Genomic DNA, 16,238 nt, shown 5'->3' with positions numbered 1-16,238 from the left:
ACATGAACATAGGCAGTGCGTGTGGTCTGCGTGTCACTGACTCTCGCTCAGCTACATGAACATAGGCAGTGCGTGTGGTCTGCGTGTCACTCTGACTCTCGCTCAGCTACATGTACATAGGCAGTGCATGTGGTCTGCGTGTCACTCTGAATCTCAGCTACATGAACATAGGCAGTGCGTGTGGTCTGCGTGTCACTGACTCTCGCTCAGCTACATGTACATAGGCAGTGCGTGTGGTCTGTGTGTCACTCTGAATCTCAGCTACATGAACATAGGCAGTGCGTGTGGCCTGCGTGTCACTGACTCTCGCTCAGCTACATGAACATAGGCAGTGCGTGTGGTCTGTGTGTCACTCTGAATCTCAGCTACATGAACATAGGCAGTGCGTGTGGTCTGCGTGTCACTGACTCTCGCTCAGCTACATGAACATGGGCAGTGCGTGTGGTCTGCGTGTCACTCTGAATCTCAGCTACATGAACATAGGCAGTGCGTTTGGTCTGCGTGTCACTGACTCTCGCTCAGCTACATGAACATAGGCAGTGCGTGTGGTCTGCGTGTCACTCTGACTCTCGCTCAGCTACATGTGCATAGGCAGTGCATGTGGTCTGCGTGTCACTCTGAATCTCAGCTACATGAACAAAGGCAGTGCGTGTGGTCTGCGTGTCACTCTGACTCTCGCTCAGCTACATGTACATAGGCAGTGCGTGTGGTCTGTGTGTCGCTCTGACTCTCGCTCAGCTACATGTACATAGGCAGTGCGTGTGGTCTGTGTGTCAATCTGAATCTCAGCTACATGAACATAGGCAGTGCGTGTGGTCTGCGTGTCACTGACTCTCGCTCAGCTACATGAACATAGGCAGTGCGTGTGGTCTGTGTGTCGCTCTGAATCTCAGCTACATGAACATAGGCAGTGCGGGTGGTCTGCGTGTCACTCTGACTCTCGCTCAGCTACATGAACATAGGCAGTGCGTGTGGTCTGTGTGTCACTCTGAATCTCAGCTACATGAACATAGGCAGTGCGGGTGGTCTGCGTGTCACTCTGACTCTCGCTCAGCTACATGTACATAGGCAGTGCGTGTGGTCTGTGTGTCACTCTGACTCTCAGCGACATGAACATAGGCAGTGCGTGTGGTCTGCGTGTCACTGACTCTCGCTCAGCTACATGAACATAGGCAGTGCGTGTGGTCTGCGTGTCACTCTGACTCTCGCTTAGCTACATGACCATAGGCAGTGCGTGTGGTCTGCGTGTCACTCTGACTCTCGCTCAGCTACATGTACATAGGCAGTGCGTGTGGTCTGCGTGTCACTCTGACTCTCAGCTACATGAACATAGGCAGTGCGTGTGGTCTGTGTGTCACTCTGACCTCGCTCAGCTACATGTACATAGGCAGTGCGTGTGGTCTGCGTGTCACTCTGACTCTCGCTCAGCTACATGAACATAGGCAGTGCGTGTGGTCTGTGTGTCACTCTGACTCTCAGCTACATGAACATAGGCAGTGCGTGTGGTCTGTGTGTCACTCTGACTCTCAGCGACATGAACATAGGCAGTGCGTGTGGTCTGCGTGTCACTGACTCTCGCTCAGCTACATGAACATAGGCAGTGCGTGTGGTCTGCGTGTCACTCTGACTCTCGCTTAGCTACATGACCATAGGCAGTGCGTGTGGTCTGTGTGTCACTCTGACTCTCAGCTACACGAACATAGGCAGTGCGTGTGGTCTGTGTCACTCTGACCTCGCTCAGCTACATGAACATAGGCAGTGCGTGTGGTCTGTGTGTCACTCTGACTCTCAGCTACACGAACATAGGCAGTGCGTGTGATCTGCGTGTCACTCTGACTCTCAGCTACATGAACATGGGCTGCGTGTGGTCTGCGTGTCACTCTGACTCTCGCTCAGCTACATGAACATAGGGCCTTATTCAGAGCCGCTCGTAAGCAGACGCTCGTTCGTTCCGTGCGATGTTTGCACAACTGCGCATGCATACGGATCGTAATATGTATGCGCGAACCAGTCAGTGCGGCCGAAAATCGTTTGTTCGCTAAATAGCGAATGCCTGCTATTTTGAGTGACAGGAGGAGGCGTATGTGGGTGGTAACAGGGGAAGGTGCTTGAAAACGGGGAGTGGAGATCAGAACGCAGGCGTGCTTAAAGGTCAAAACGGGCGTTTTATGGGTGTGCATAATTAATACAGCAGCGTCATTGACCACGTCACTGGGTTATTTTATAGTCAGAACTGCTCGCAAGATTGTGGTAGGAAAAACCAACCACAAGAATAGCGAGCAGTTCATACGCTGGTCGATGTACTCGATTAATCTAATAAATAGCAGACATGACGTAGGATGCGAGCGGCCAGGGGGCGTAGTTTTCCAAAAAACAACCGCAAGTTTTGTTCGCTCGTTCAGACCTAGAGGCGTGAACAGACCGCAAAGAGCGAACGGTTCATTTGAATAGCCACCCCTTTTTTCTGAACGAGCGAGCGCAAATAGCGTCCGGCTCTGAATCAGGCCCATAGGCAGTGCGTGTGGTCTGCGTGTCACTCTGACTCTCGCTCAGCTACATGACCATAGGCAGTGTGTGCGTGCGCTGACGTCAGTATACTCTACCGACACAGTTATAGCTTAAAGCATCAGTGTTGGCAGAATAACTGTACCTGGCTGTATTACACTTACACTCTATGGGGGCAGCTCCACAGGTGGAAAAGGAGGTGGCTACATGTTCAGTCCTGGGGACACTTAATACTAGCGTGTACCCCAGATAATGTCTGTTTATAGGGGTTATTCATAAATACTCTTTAAGAAATATTTCCCTATATCTCCTCTCAGTGCTTTACCACTTTTTGCTGTTTCTTGTACGTGTTGTGTTTTATACAATTGCTCATCGCCCTCTGATTACATATAGCTATATAATGTACAGTATAATAATAATATAATGTACAGTATAATCTCTGTTTGCAGTGGTTCCAGTATCAGAAACAGAAGATGCTTTGGGATGAGAGTTGGATCCTTGGTGTGAAAGACGTACCTGGTATATTCATTGTATGGGTTTTATCCTAGTGTAATGCACATAGGGCCTGATTCAGACTCGGTCGCAAGCGCTGAGCGTTCGCAACCAGGTCGATGGTGGCCCAGAGCGCATGCGTGAGAGCTGGCTCCATCGAGCGCATGCGTGAGACCCGGATAGCGACGGGCAATCCATCGCTCCGGGTCTCGCACCAAAGGGGGCGTGCTGTCGATGTTGAGTGACAGCACGTCCCCTTTGGTGGGCGGGCCGGGGGGGTGGCTGCCCAGACGGAGGAGTTCCCATGAGAACGCCTACCGTTTGGGGGCGGCCCCACTGACATCACAAGTGATGTCAGGGGGAGAGCTTTCGGCTCTGACTTGACCGTCGCGACCATCATCCTGGCCGCTCGCATTAGCTGTGGGAGGCGACCCACAGCAATGTGAGCGGCCAGGAGGCCGCTCCATAAAAAAAAAAGACGCCCTGATTCAGAGGAAGCGCTCTGTCACAGCGTCCGGCTCTGAATCAGGACCAGAATTCTCACTTCTGATACAACCTTGTTAACGAGACAAGTGGGAATTAATAGCTTATTATAAAGGTTTTGCCTTTTTTAGGACCCAAATACAGGGCGTTGGGAAAGTCCCTCCGTAGTGACTGTTTGCCAAGTTGTGTGACAGCCCAAAATTCAAAAAGGGGAACCACCCCAACTGCCAGCGAGTGGCGGCTGGCGATGTTTGGCAGCGTTTGGGGTGGCAGTTGGTGGGGCTACCTTATTTGGATTTTGGACCACGCTGCGGCCTCCCCTCTGGAGCCGGCACTGTCTGTAGAGGTTTAGGACTGATTTTCATGTGCTATTATATGTGACTTGGACCTTGCCTGACGTTTATGTTCACCCTCCGTCAGTATATTTCTGCGGATCTCTGCGCACTTCTGATGATATTATGTGTTATAGGGCATGAGTTTTGGAATGAGCTTGGCAGTACCATCAGCTTGAAGCAGAATAGTAACACGCATCCAGGTCACATGCCGGAGCTATTAGCGAACACGGTATTCATAAGTGGTTCATCTACAGAAGACTTCCTACAGACCGGGATCTAGTGAGTACGATCACAGTAACTAGAAGCACTGAGAACATCAATGTGCTGTACATGAGATGCGGGGTGTAACCGTACTGGCACAATAATACTCATGATACTGTATCATTGCACCTGGTAAGATTATCGCCATGTTTGTGGTGTGCAGAAGACCTAACGCATACCAACCAAATTGAAGAGATCTTTCTGCAATATGAGCGTTGGTGGACACTGACCTCATTGTCATGTACATGGTACCAGCGTGATATGACGTGTGCTGTATTGTACTGACACCTGGTGACTATGGCGACCATTGGGGTACACGGACCTCATTGTCATGTACATGGTACCAGCGTGAGATGACGTGTGCTGTATTGTACTGACACCTGGTGACTGTGGTGACCATTGGGGTACACTGACCTCATTGTCATGTACATGGTACCAGCGTGAGATGACGTGTGCTGTATTGTACTGACACCTGGTGACTGTGGTGACCATTGGGGTACACTGACCTCATTGTCATGTACATGGTACCAGCGTGATATGACGTGTGCTGTATTGTACTGACACCTGGTGACTATGGCGACCATTGGGGTACACGGACCTCATTGTCATGGTACCAGCGTGAGATGGCGTGTGCTGTATTGTACTGACACCTGGTGACAGTGCTGACCATTGGGGTACACTGACCTCATTGTCATGTACATGGTACCAGCGTGAGATGACGTGTGCTGTATTGTACTGACACCTGGTGACTGTGGTGACCATTGGGGTACACTGACCTCATTGTCATGTACATGGTACTAGCGTGAGATGACGTGTGCTGTATTGTACTGACACCTGGTGACTATGGCGGCCATTGGGGTACACGGACCTCATTGTCATGGTACCAGCGTGAGATGGCGTGTGCTGTATTGTACTGACACCTGGTGACTATGGTGACCATTGGGGTACACTGACCTCATTGTCATGTACATGGTACCAGCGTGAGATGACGTGTGCTGTATTGTACTGACACCTGGTGACTGTGGTGACCATTGGGGTACACTGACCTAATTGTCATGTACATGGTACCAGCGTGAGATGACGTGTGCTGTATTGTACTGACACCTGGTGACTGTGGTGACCATTGGGGTACACTGACCTCATTGTCATGTACATGGTACTAGCGTGAGATGACGTGTGCTGTATTGTACTGATACCTGGTGACTATGGCGGCCATTAGGGTACACGGACCTCATTGTCATGGTACCAGCGTGAGATGGCGTGTGCTGTATTGTACTGACACCTGGTGACTATGGTGACCATTGGGGTACACTGACCTCATTGTCATGTACATGGTACCAGCATGAGATGACGTGTGCTGTATTGTACTGACACCTGGTGACTGTGGTGACCATTGGGGTACACTGACCTCATTGTCATGTACATGGTACCAGCGTGATATGACGTGTGCTGTATTGTACTGACACCTGGTGACTATGGCGACCATTGGGGTACACGGACCTCATTGTCATGGTACCAGCGTGAGATGGCGTGTGCTGTATTGTACTGACACCTGGTGACTGTGGTGACCATTGGGGTACACTGACCTCATTGTCATGTACATGGTACCAGCGTGATATGACGTGTGCTGTATTGTACTGACACCTGGTGACTATGGCGACCATTGGGGTACACGGACCTCATTGTCATGGTACCAGCGTGAGATGGCGTGTGCTGTATTGTACTGACACCTGGTGACAGTGCTGACCATTGGGGTACACTGACCTCATTGTCATGTACATGGTACCAGCGTGAGATGACGTGTGCTGTATTGTACTGACACCTGGTGACTGTGGTGACCATTGGGGTACACTGACCTCATTGTCATGTACATGGTACCAGTGTGAGATGACGTGTGCTGTATTGTACTGACACCTGGTGACTATGGCGGCAATTGGGGTACACGGACCTCATTGTCATGGTACCAGCGTGAGATGGCGTGTGCTGTATTGTACTGACACCTGGTGACTATGGTGACCATTGGGGTACACTGACCTCATTGTCATGTACATGGTACCAGCGTGAGATGACGTGTGCTGTATTGTACTGACACCTGGTGACTGTGGTGACCATTGGGGTACACTGACCTCATTGTCATGTACATGGTACCAGCGTGAGATGACGTGTGCTGTATTGTACTGACACCTGGTGACTGTGGTGACCATTGGGGTACACTGACCTCATTGTCATGTACATGGTACTAGCGTGAGATGACGTGTGCTGTATTGTACTGACACCTGGTGACTATGGCGGCCATTGGGGTACACGGACCTCATTGTCATGGTACCAGCGTGAGATGGCGTGTGCTGTATTGTACTGACACCTGGTGACTATGGTGACCATTGGGGTACACTGACCTCATTGTCATGTACATGGTACCAGCGTGAGATGACGTGTGCTGTATTGTACTGACACCTGGTGACTGTGGTGACCATTGGGGTACACTGACCTAATTGTCATGTACATGGTACCAGCGTGAGATGACGTGTGCTGTATTGTACTGACACCTGGTGACTGTGGTGACCATTGGGGTACACTGACCTCATTGTCATGTACATGGTACTAGCGTGAGATGACGTGTGCTGTATTGTACTGACACCTGGTGACTATGGCGGCCATTAGGGTACACGGACCTCATTGTCATGGTACCAGCGTGAGATGGCGTGTGCTGTATTGTACTGACACCTGGTGACTATGGTGACCATTGGGGTACACGGACCTCATTGTCATGTACATGGTACCAGCATGAGATGACGTGTGCTGTATTGTACTGACACCTGGTGACTGTGGTGACCATTGGGGTACACTGACCTCATTGTCATGTACATGGTACCAGCGTGATATGACGTGTGCTGTATTGTACTGACACCTGGTGACTATGGCGACCATTGGGGTACACGGACCTCATTGTCATGGTACCAGCGTGAGATGGCGTGTGCTGTATTGTACTGACACCTGGTGACTGTGGTGACCATTGGGGTACACTGACCTCATTGTCATGTACATGGTACCAGCGTGATATGACGTGTGCTGTATTGTACTGACACCTGGTGACTATGGCGACCATTGGGGTACACGGACCTCATTGTCATGGTACCAGCGTGAGATGGCGTGTGCTGTATTGTACTGACACCTGGTGACAGTGCTGACCATTGGGGTACACTGACCTCATTGTCATGTACATGGTACCAGCGTGAGATGACGTGTGCTGTATTGTACTGACACCTGGTGACTGTGGTGACCATTAGTGTACACTGACCTCATTATCATGTACATGGTACCAGCGTGAGATGGCGTGTGCTGTATTGTACTGACACCTGGTGCTGTGGTGACCATTGGGGTACACTGACCTCATTGTCATGTACATGGTACCAACGTGAGATGACGTGTGCTGTATTATACTGACACCTGGTGACTGTGGCGACCATTGGGGTACACTGACCTCATTGTCATGTACATGGTATCAGCGTGAGGTGACGTGTGCTGTATTGTACTGACACCTGGTGGCTGTGGTGACCATTGGGGTACACTGACCTCATTGTCATGTACATGGTACCAGCGTGAGATGACGTGTGCTGTATTATACTGACACCTGGTAACTGTGGTGACCATTGGGGTACACTGACCTCATTGTCATGTACATGGTACCAGCGTGAGATGACGTGTGCTGTATTGTACTGACACCTGGTGATTGTGCGGCCATTAGTGGATGGGGAGACTGTGCCCATGAAGACTTGGTCAGTAGTCATACTCATCCTCCACTCAAAGTCCAGCAATCGGTCAGAGATGCTCTTCTGCATAACGCTGGTGTTCGCTTCAGTCTTCTCTGACCTCTCCTTACTGAGCTCTTTCCTCCCACTGGGGGAAATTCAATTGTTTTTTAAGCTGTGATAATTAATGAACGCCTGGTGTTGCAATTTAATTGTTCTAGGCGCTCATTAAATATCGCCTTCTTCGCCCCGAATTTAGTTCTGGTTAGGGCGCACTAACTGCGATTAGCGCGCCCTAACCAGGGGGTTTCTCATACATTTCTGCTCACACCCTCCTGAGGGTGCGAGTAGAAATGCCAGCGCCGGCGGCTATCGCGCCCTGACAGAGCAACAATTGAATTGCTCCGTCGGGCATCTTACAAAAAAAAAAGAAAAAAGAAAAAGCCGCCAGCAAAACATTGGAATCTCCCCCGCAGAATTGGCGCACACTGGGTTTTTGTTCTGCACATCATTCTCTGTGAACTCTAGAAAATGCTGAGCATGAAAATTCTGTGAGATCAGCAGTTTCCAGGATACTCAGGACCTGATTCAGACCCGATCGCCAGATGCGTTCGCTCGCACCCAGCGTATGCAAATTCTGCAAAGGCAAGCGTTCTCAGGCATTAGCACGCCCACTATGTCCTGGCCTGCGATCGCTTTGTGTATGCAGATGCCCACCAGCCTGTCTCAAGATGCCCACTTGCGCACATCATCTCCAGGAAGTGTATGCAACCATCGGTACAACGGGTACCATTGGATGCGATCGCAGCGCTTGAGGCAGACGGCATTAAGACGCTCAGGCACGCCTGCGTTCGCACTTCCACTCCCCCGTTTTTATTGGCCAGCCCCTGTCACCACCCACAAACAGCTTCTCCTGTCACTCACTCTGCTGGGCTGTCTATGTGCAGCAAGCCAACGCTTCCCGATTTATCGCACTGGTTTGCGCACGCACACTGCGATGCATGCGCAGAATGCTAAAATCGTCCAGCTTCGAGCGAACGTATCCTAGCGAGCGGGTCTGAATCAGGTCTTCAGTCTTGTACCAGTAATCATTGCAAGGTCAAAGTCACTTAGATCACAGCTCTTCTCGATTCTGGTGTTTTGGTCTGTACAACAACTGAACCTCTTTGCCATCTCTGCATGCTCTGTTGCATTGAGTTGCTGCCATGCATTTGACTGCTTAGTTATTTGCATTAACGAGCAGATGTACAAGTGTACCTAACCTAATAAAGAAACCAATGAGTGCATGCACAGTACATTGAGATTCAGGAGACCTTCATGCGTCGCTACCGTTGCGTCTCGGGTGCTGCTGACAGAATATGGGGTTTTCCTTTTCCTATTGAATACAGTGAACCGAAAAGAAAGAAGATTTTAGGTCGTATTTATAATGGAGGAAAAAAAGTATTCATTAATTTGGGGGCAATGTACAATATATGTTTATTTTTAACACACAGGTGACATATTAATTCAATAATTCAATGGGGCAATATATTTTATTTATTACGGGCGGCATATATCTCGTTATTTATATTGGGAGGCATATTTCTTTATTTGTCATGTGAGATATTTGTAGTGCACTTGGCCCCATAGGCATGCTGGCACTTGTAGTGACAGAATATATTTTCACACTATGCAGGTTCCCAAAAGCCAGGAGTACCAGGAGGTGCCCAGTGCTAGTCAGCGTTGGGCGGGTACTGCATCTAAATGTGAGGAGTCTATTCATTCCATTGGCCTTCCCCCTACAGGAGCGAGAGCAATGCTGCGTAGCCTGGGCTGGTACAGAATGGACAGGAGTGAGAGCAATGCTGCGTAGCCTGGGCTGGTACAGAATGGACAGGAGCGAGAGCAATGCTGTGTAGCCTGGGCTGGTACAGAATGGACGGGAGCGAGAGCAATGCTGTGTAGCCTGGGCTGGTACAGAATGGACGGGAGCGAGAGCAATGCTGTGTAGCCTGGGCTGGTACAGAATAGACAGGAGCGAGAGCAATGCTGTGTAGCCTGGGCTGGTACAGAATGGACAGGAGCGAGAGCAATGCTGTGTAGCCTGGGCTGGTACAGAATGGACAGGAGCGAGAGCAATGCTGTGTAGCCTGGGCTGGTACAGAATGGACAGGAGCGAGAGCAATGCTGTGTGGCCTGGGCTGGTACAGAATGGACAGGAGCGAGAGCAATGCTGTGTAGCCTGGGCTGGTACAGAATGGACAGGAGCGAGAGCAATGCTGTGTAGCCTGGGCTGGTACAGAATGGACAGGAGCGAGAGCAATGCTGTGTAGCCTGGGCTGGTACAGAATGGACAGGAGCGAGAGCAATGCTGTGTAGCCTGGGCTGGTACAGAATGGACAGGAGCGAGAGCAATGCTTTGTAGCCTGGGCTGGTACAGAATGGACAGGAGCGAGAGCAATGCTGTGTGGCCTGGGCTGGTACAGAATGGACAGGAGCGAGAGCAATGCTGTGTAGCCTGGGCTGGTACAGAATGGACAGGAGCGAGAGCAATGCTTTGTAGCCTGGGCTGGTACAGAATGGACAGGAGCGAGAGCAATGCTGTGTGGCCTGGGCTGGTACAGAATGGACAGGAGCGAGAGCAATGCTGTGTAGCCTGGGCTGGTACAGAATGGACAGGAGCGAGAGCAATGCTGTGTAGCCTGGGCTGGTACAGAATGGACAGGAGCGAAAGCAATGCTGTGTAGCCTGGGCTGGTACAGAATGGACAGGAGCGAGAGCAATGCTGTGTAGCCTGGGCTGGTACAGAATGGACAGGAGCGAGAGCAATGCTGTGTAGCCTGGGCTGGTACAGAATGTACAGGAGCGAGAGCAATGCTGTGTAGCCTGGGCTGGTACAGAATGGACAGGAGTGAGAGCAATGCTGTGTGGCCTGGGCTGGTACAGAATGTACAGGAGCGAGAGCAATGCTGTGTAGCCTGGGCTGGTACAGAATGGACAGGAGCGAGAGCAATGCTGCGTAGCCTGGGCTGGTACAGAATGGACAGGAGCGAGAGCAATGCTGTGTGGCCTGGGCTGGTACAGAATGTACAGGAGCGAGAGCAATGCTGCGTAGCCTGGGCTGGTACAGAATGGACAGGAGCGAGAGCAATGCTGCGTAGCCTGGGCTGGTACAGAATGGACAGGAGCGAGAGCAATGCTGTGTAGCTTGGGCTGGTACAGAATGGACGGGAGCGAGAGCAATGCTGTGTGGCCTGGGCTGGTACAGAATGGACGGGAGCGAGAGCAATGCTGCGTGGCCTGGGCTGGTACAGAATGGACGGGAGCGAGAGCAATGCTGCGTAGCCTGGGCTGGTACAGAATGGACAGGAGCGAGAGCAATGCTGTGTAGCTTGGGCTGGTACAGAATGGACAGGAGCGAGAGCAATGCTGTGTAGCTTGGGCTGGTACAGAATGGACGGGAGCGAGAGCAATGCTGTGTAGCCTGGGCTGGTACAGAATGGACAGGAGCGAGAGCAATGCTGTGTAGCCTGGGCTGGTATAGAATGGACAGGAGCGAGAGCAATGCTTTGTAACCTGGCTGGTACAGAATGGACAGGAGCGAGAGCAATGCTGCGTAGCCTGGGCTGGTACAGAATGGACAGGAGCGAGAGCAATGCTGTGTAGCCTGGGCTGGTACAGAATGGACAGGAGCGAGAGCAATGCTGTGTGGCCTGGGCTGGTACAGAATGGACAGGAGCGAGAGCAATGCTGCGTAGCCTGGGCTGGTACAGAATGGACAGGAGCGAGAGCAATGCTGTGTAGCCTGGGCTGGTACAGAATGGACAGGAGCGAGAGCAATGCTTTGTAACCTGGCTGGTACAGAATGGACAGGAGCGAGAGCAATGCTGTGTAGCCTGGGCTGGTACAGAATGGACAGGAGCGAGAGCAATGCTGTGTAGCCTGGGCTGGTACAGAATGGACGGGAGCGAGAGCAATGCTGTGTAGCCTGGGCTGGTACAGAATGGACGGGAGCGAGAGCAATGCTGTGTAGCCTGGGCTGGTACAGAATGGACGGGAGCGAGAGCAATGCTGTGTAACCTGGGCTGGTACAGAATGGACGGGAGCGAGAGCAATGCTGTGTAACCTGGGCTGGTACAGAATGGACGGGAGCGAGAGCAATGCTGTGTAGCCTGGGCTGGTACAGAATGGACAGGAGCGAGAGCAATGCTGTGTAGCTTGGGCTGGTTCAGAATGGAAAGGAGCGAGAGCAATGCTGTGTAGCCTGGGCTGGTACAGAATGGACAGGAGCGAGAGCAATGCTGTGTAGCCTGGGCTGGTACAGAATGGACAGGAGCGAGAGCAATGCTGTGTAGCCTGGGCTGGTACAGAATGGACAGGAGCGAGAGCAATGCTGTGTAGCCTGGGCTGGTATAGAATGGACGGGAGCGAGAGCAATGCTGTGTGGCCTGGGCTGGTACAGAATGTACAGGAGCGAGAGCAATGCTGTGTAGCCTGGGCTGGTATAGAATGGACGGGAGCGAGAGCAATGCTGTGTAGCCTGGGCTGGTACAGAATGGACAGGAGCGAACACTTTTTATTACACATGTATGTTGTCCCCTTTCGCGCTGGTAAGATAGTTCAGACAGCATAGGGCTATGGTTTTCTCACCAGCCTTCCATGCAGCTGGGTATATGGGACAGTTTGTATCCCATTCCCAGCAAAGTCCCTAAGTCGCAAATGCGCGCAGTTAGATTCATGAGCATCAATGTGCCGATTCGCCTTCGGCAAATTACGTGGAAACTTGCGGTTTGGAAAAACTGCATCCTGTTCTATGTTGGGTCCTCCGGTACAAAAGTATTTTATTCTAATGTACCTGTGTGTCTGTGACAGACGTTCCCATCGCTCACAGTGATTTGGGTTATTTACCCTGTGCCATGCCCCATGTCACTCCCTGCTGCTGGGACCTGACCGTCATCTGTCCTCCTCATTGCAGCGATGGGCGCAAGGTGTCTGTGAAAAGGATATACAAGAAGAGTTTCACCATCACTAAAACAATCAGAAGAGAAGTGCAGCACGTCAGGTGAGGAATGGTGACGGTGACCGCGCGATTATCTCATATATAGCTCTCTGTATTGGGGCGCTATGCGGATACATGGGGCTGGATTCTGAATCGCACTCAAAGGCGATGTCGGGCACAGTGGAGTAATGTTTTCCTACTGCGCATTTCTCTGCGTCACACGGCCCAATTGTTAGCGCACAAAGGGGTGATCCAGTACTGGACGGAATTGTACGCAAGCAGCTTTGCAATTAAGTCCTTGCAATTATGTAAATGCAGCAGGACGTGCCGTCTTATGGGCGCGTTATTGGAGTGTTGCGGCGTGTCGCTGAAAGTGGCTGCATATAAAGACGCTTCATTGCTCACACATGAGGCCATAGGCAGATGGAGAATCTAGACTGGGGGCTGGTGCAAGTCTCGATGCTGCGACCGTTGGTGGCGTCTAACGACGCACCAGGCGCGATTTCTCTCCTAGGAGTTATGAGCAGTTGGCAGCAGTAGACAATATAACGCAGCGGCCAGGAATACATTGGGGGCGTGGTCACATTAACACACCATTTTGGTTCCGCCCCTCTACACATTGGCGAGATTACTGCCGGGGTCATGATGACGCGATTCATGGAGCACCACCTGGTATTCGGGAGGCTCGCAGCCGAATCGGGAGAGTGGGCAAATATGGTGGAATTGCAGCTGCAAGTGAATCAGGCCAAATCGCAGGTAACATATCACCAGTGCTCTCCCATAGCGCTATATAGGGACTATAGCATATAACATAACACCAGTGCTCTCCCATAGCGCTGTATAGGGCCTATAGCATATAACATAGCACCAGTGCTCCCCCATAGCGCTGTATAGGGACTATAGCATATAACATATCACCAGTGCTCTCCCATAGCGCTGTATAGGGACTATAGCATATAACATAGCACCAGTGCTCCCCATAGCGCTGTATAGGGACTATAGCATATAACATAGCACCAGTGCTCACCCATAGCGCTCTATAGGGACTATAGCATATAACATAGCACCACTGCTCTCCCATAGCGCTGTATAGGGACTATAGCATATAACATAGCACCAGTGCTCTCCCATAGCGCTATATAGGGACTATAGCATATGACATAGCACCAGTGCTCTCCCATAGCGCTGTATAGGGACTATAGCATATAACATAGCACCAGTGCTGTCCCATAGCGCTGTATAGGGACTATAGCATATAACATAGCACCAGTGCTCCCCATAGCGCTGTATAGGGACTATAGCATATAACATAGCACCAGTGCTCACCCATAGCGCTCTATAGGGACTATAGCATATAACATAGCACCACTGCTCTCCCATAGCGCTGTATAGGGACTATAGCATATAACATAGCACCAGTGCTCTCCCATAGCGCTATATAGGGACTATAGCATATGACATAGCACCAGTGCTCTCCCATAGCGCTGTATAGGGACTATAGCATATAACATAGCACCAGTGCTGTCCCATAGCGCTGTATAGGGACTATAGCATATAACATAGCACCAGTGCTCTCACATAGCGCTCTATAGGGACTATAGCATATAACATAGCACCAGTGCTCTCCCATAGCGCTGTATAGGGACTATAGCATATAACATAGCACCACTGCTCTCCCATAGCGCTGTATAGGGACTATAGCATATAACATAGCACCACTGCTCTCCCATAGCGCTGTATAGGGACTATAGCATATAACATAGCACCACTGCTCTCCCATAGCGCTGTATAGGGACTATAGCATATAACATAGCACCACTGCTCTCCCATAGCGCTGTATAGGGACTATAGCATATAACATAGCACCAGTGCTCTCCCATAGCGCTGTATAGGGACTATAGCATATAACATAGCACCAGTACTCTCCCATAGCGCTGTATAGGGACTATAGCATATAACATAGCACCAGTGCTCTACCATAGCGCTGTATAGGGACTATAGCATATAACATAGCACCAGTGCTCTCCCATAGCGCTGTATAGGGACTATAGCATATAACATAGCACCAGTGCTCTCCCATAGTGCTGTATAGGGACTATAGCATATAACATAGCACCAGTGCTCTCCCATAGCGCTGTATAGGGACTATAGCATATAACATAGCACCAGTGCTCTCCCATAGCGCTGTATAGGGACTATAGCATATAACATAGCACCAGTGCTCTCCCATAGCGCTGTATAGGGACTATAGCATATAACATAGCACCAGTGCTCTCCCATAGCGCTGTATAGGGACTATAGCATATAACATAGCACCAGTGCTCTCCCATAGCGCTGTATAGGGACTATAGCATATAACATAGCACCAGTGCTCTCCCATAGCGCTGTATAGGGACTATAGCATATAACATAGCACCAGTGCTCTCCCATAGCGCTGTATAGGGACTATAGCATATAACATAGCACCACTGCTCTCCCATAGCGCTGTATAGGGACTATAGCATATAGCATAGCACCACTGCTCTCCCATAGCGCTGTATAGGGACTATAGCATATAACATAGCACCAGTGCTCTCCCATAGCGCTGTATAGGGACTATAGCATATAACATAGCACCAGTGCTCTCCCATAGCGCTGTATAGGGACTATAGCATATAACATAGCACCAGTGCTCTCCCATAGCGCTGTATAGGGACTATAGCATATAACATAGCACCAGTGCTCTCCCATAGCGCTGTATAGGGACTATAGCATATAACATAGCACCAGTGCTTTCCCATAGCGCTGTATAGGGACTATAGCATATAACATAGCACCAGTGCTCTCCCATAGCGCTGTATAGGGACTATAGCATATAACATAGCACCAGTGCTCTCCCATAGCGCTGTATAGGGACTATAGCATATGACATAGCACCAGTGCTCTCCCATAGCGCTGTATAGGGACTATAGCATATGACATAGCACCAGTGCTCTCCCATAGCGCTATATAGGGACTATAGCATATGACATAGCACCAGTGCTCTCCCATAGCGCTATATAGGGACTATAGCATATAACATAGCACCACTGCTCTCCCATTGCGCTATATAGGGACTATAGAATATGACATAGCACCAGTGCTCGCCCATAGCGCTATATAGGGACTATAGCATATAACATAGCACCACTGCTCGCCCATAGCGCTGTATAGGGACTATAGCATATAACATAGCACCACTGCTCTCCCATAGCGCTGTATAGGGACTATAGCATATAACATAGCACCACTGCTCTCCCATAGCGCTGTATAGGGACTATAGCATATAACATAGCACCACTGCTCTCCCATAGCGCTGTATAGGGACTATAGCATATAACATAGCACCACTGCTCTCCCATAGCGCTGTATAGGGACTATAGCATATAACATAGCACCAGTGCTCTCCCATAGCTC

The 16,238-nt window shown here is 50.5% G+C and overlaps 1 protein-coding gene across 1 annotated transcript in view; it reads left to right on the top strand.

Moving 5' to 3' along the window:
* LOC148435691 (atrial natriuretic peptide receptor 2-like) overlaps positions 1 to 16,238 on the top strand; it is a 66,451-nt gene that overhangs the window by 2,744 nt on the left and 47,469 nt on the right. Inside the window, exons 2-4 of the mRNA XM_088465638.1 lie at positions 2,955 to 3,024; positions 3,950 to 4,094; positions 12,780 to 12,866. Coding sequence (XP_088321764.1) covers positions 2,955 to 3,024; positions 3,950 to 4,094; positions 12,780 to 12,866 — 302 coding nt within the window. The remainder of the gene's footprint in view (positions 1 to 2,954; positions 3,025 to 3,949; positions 4,095 to 12,779; positions 12,867 to 16,238) is intronic.

The sequence above is a fragment of the Taudactylus pleione genome, unplaced genomic scaffold (assembly GCF_031769625.1).
Source record: "Taudactylus pleione unplaced genomic scaffold, aTauple2 ptg002072l, whole genome shotgun sequence".
NCBI lineage: Eukaryota > Metazoa > Chordata > Amphibia > Anura > Myobatrachidae > Taudactylus > Taudactylus pleione.
Note: the sequence above shows the minus strand (reverse complement) of the source record. Positions and strands in the feature narration are given on the sequence as shown.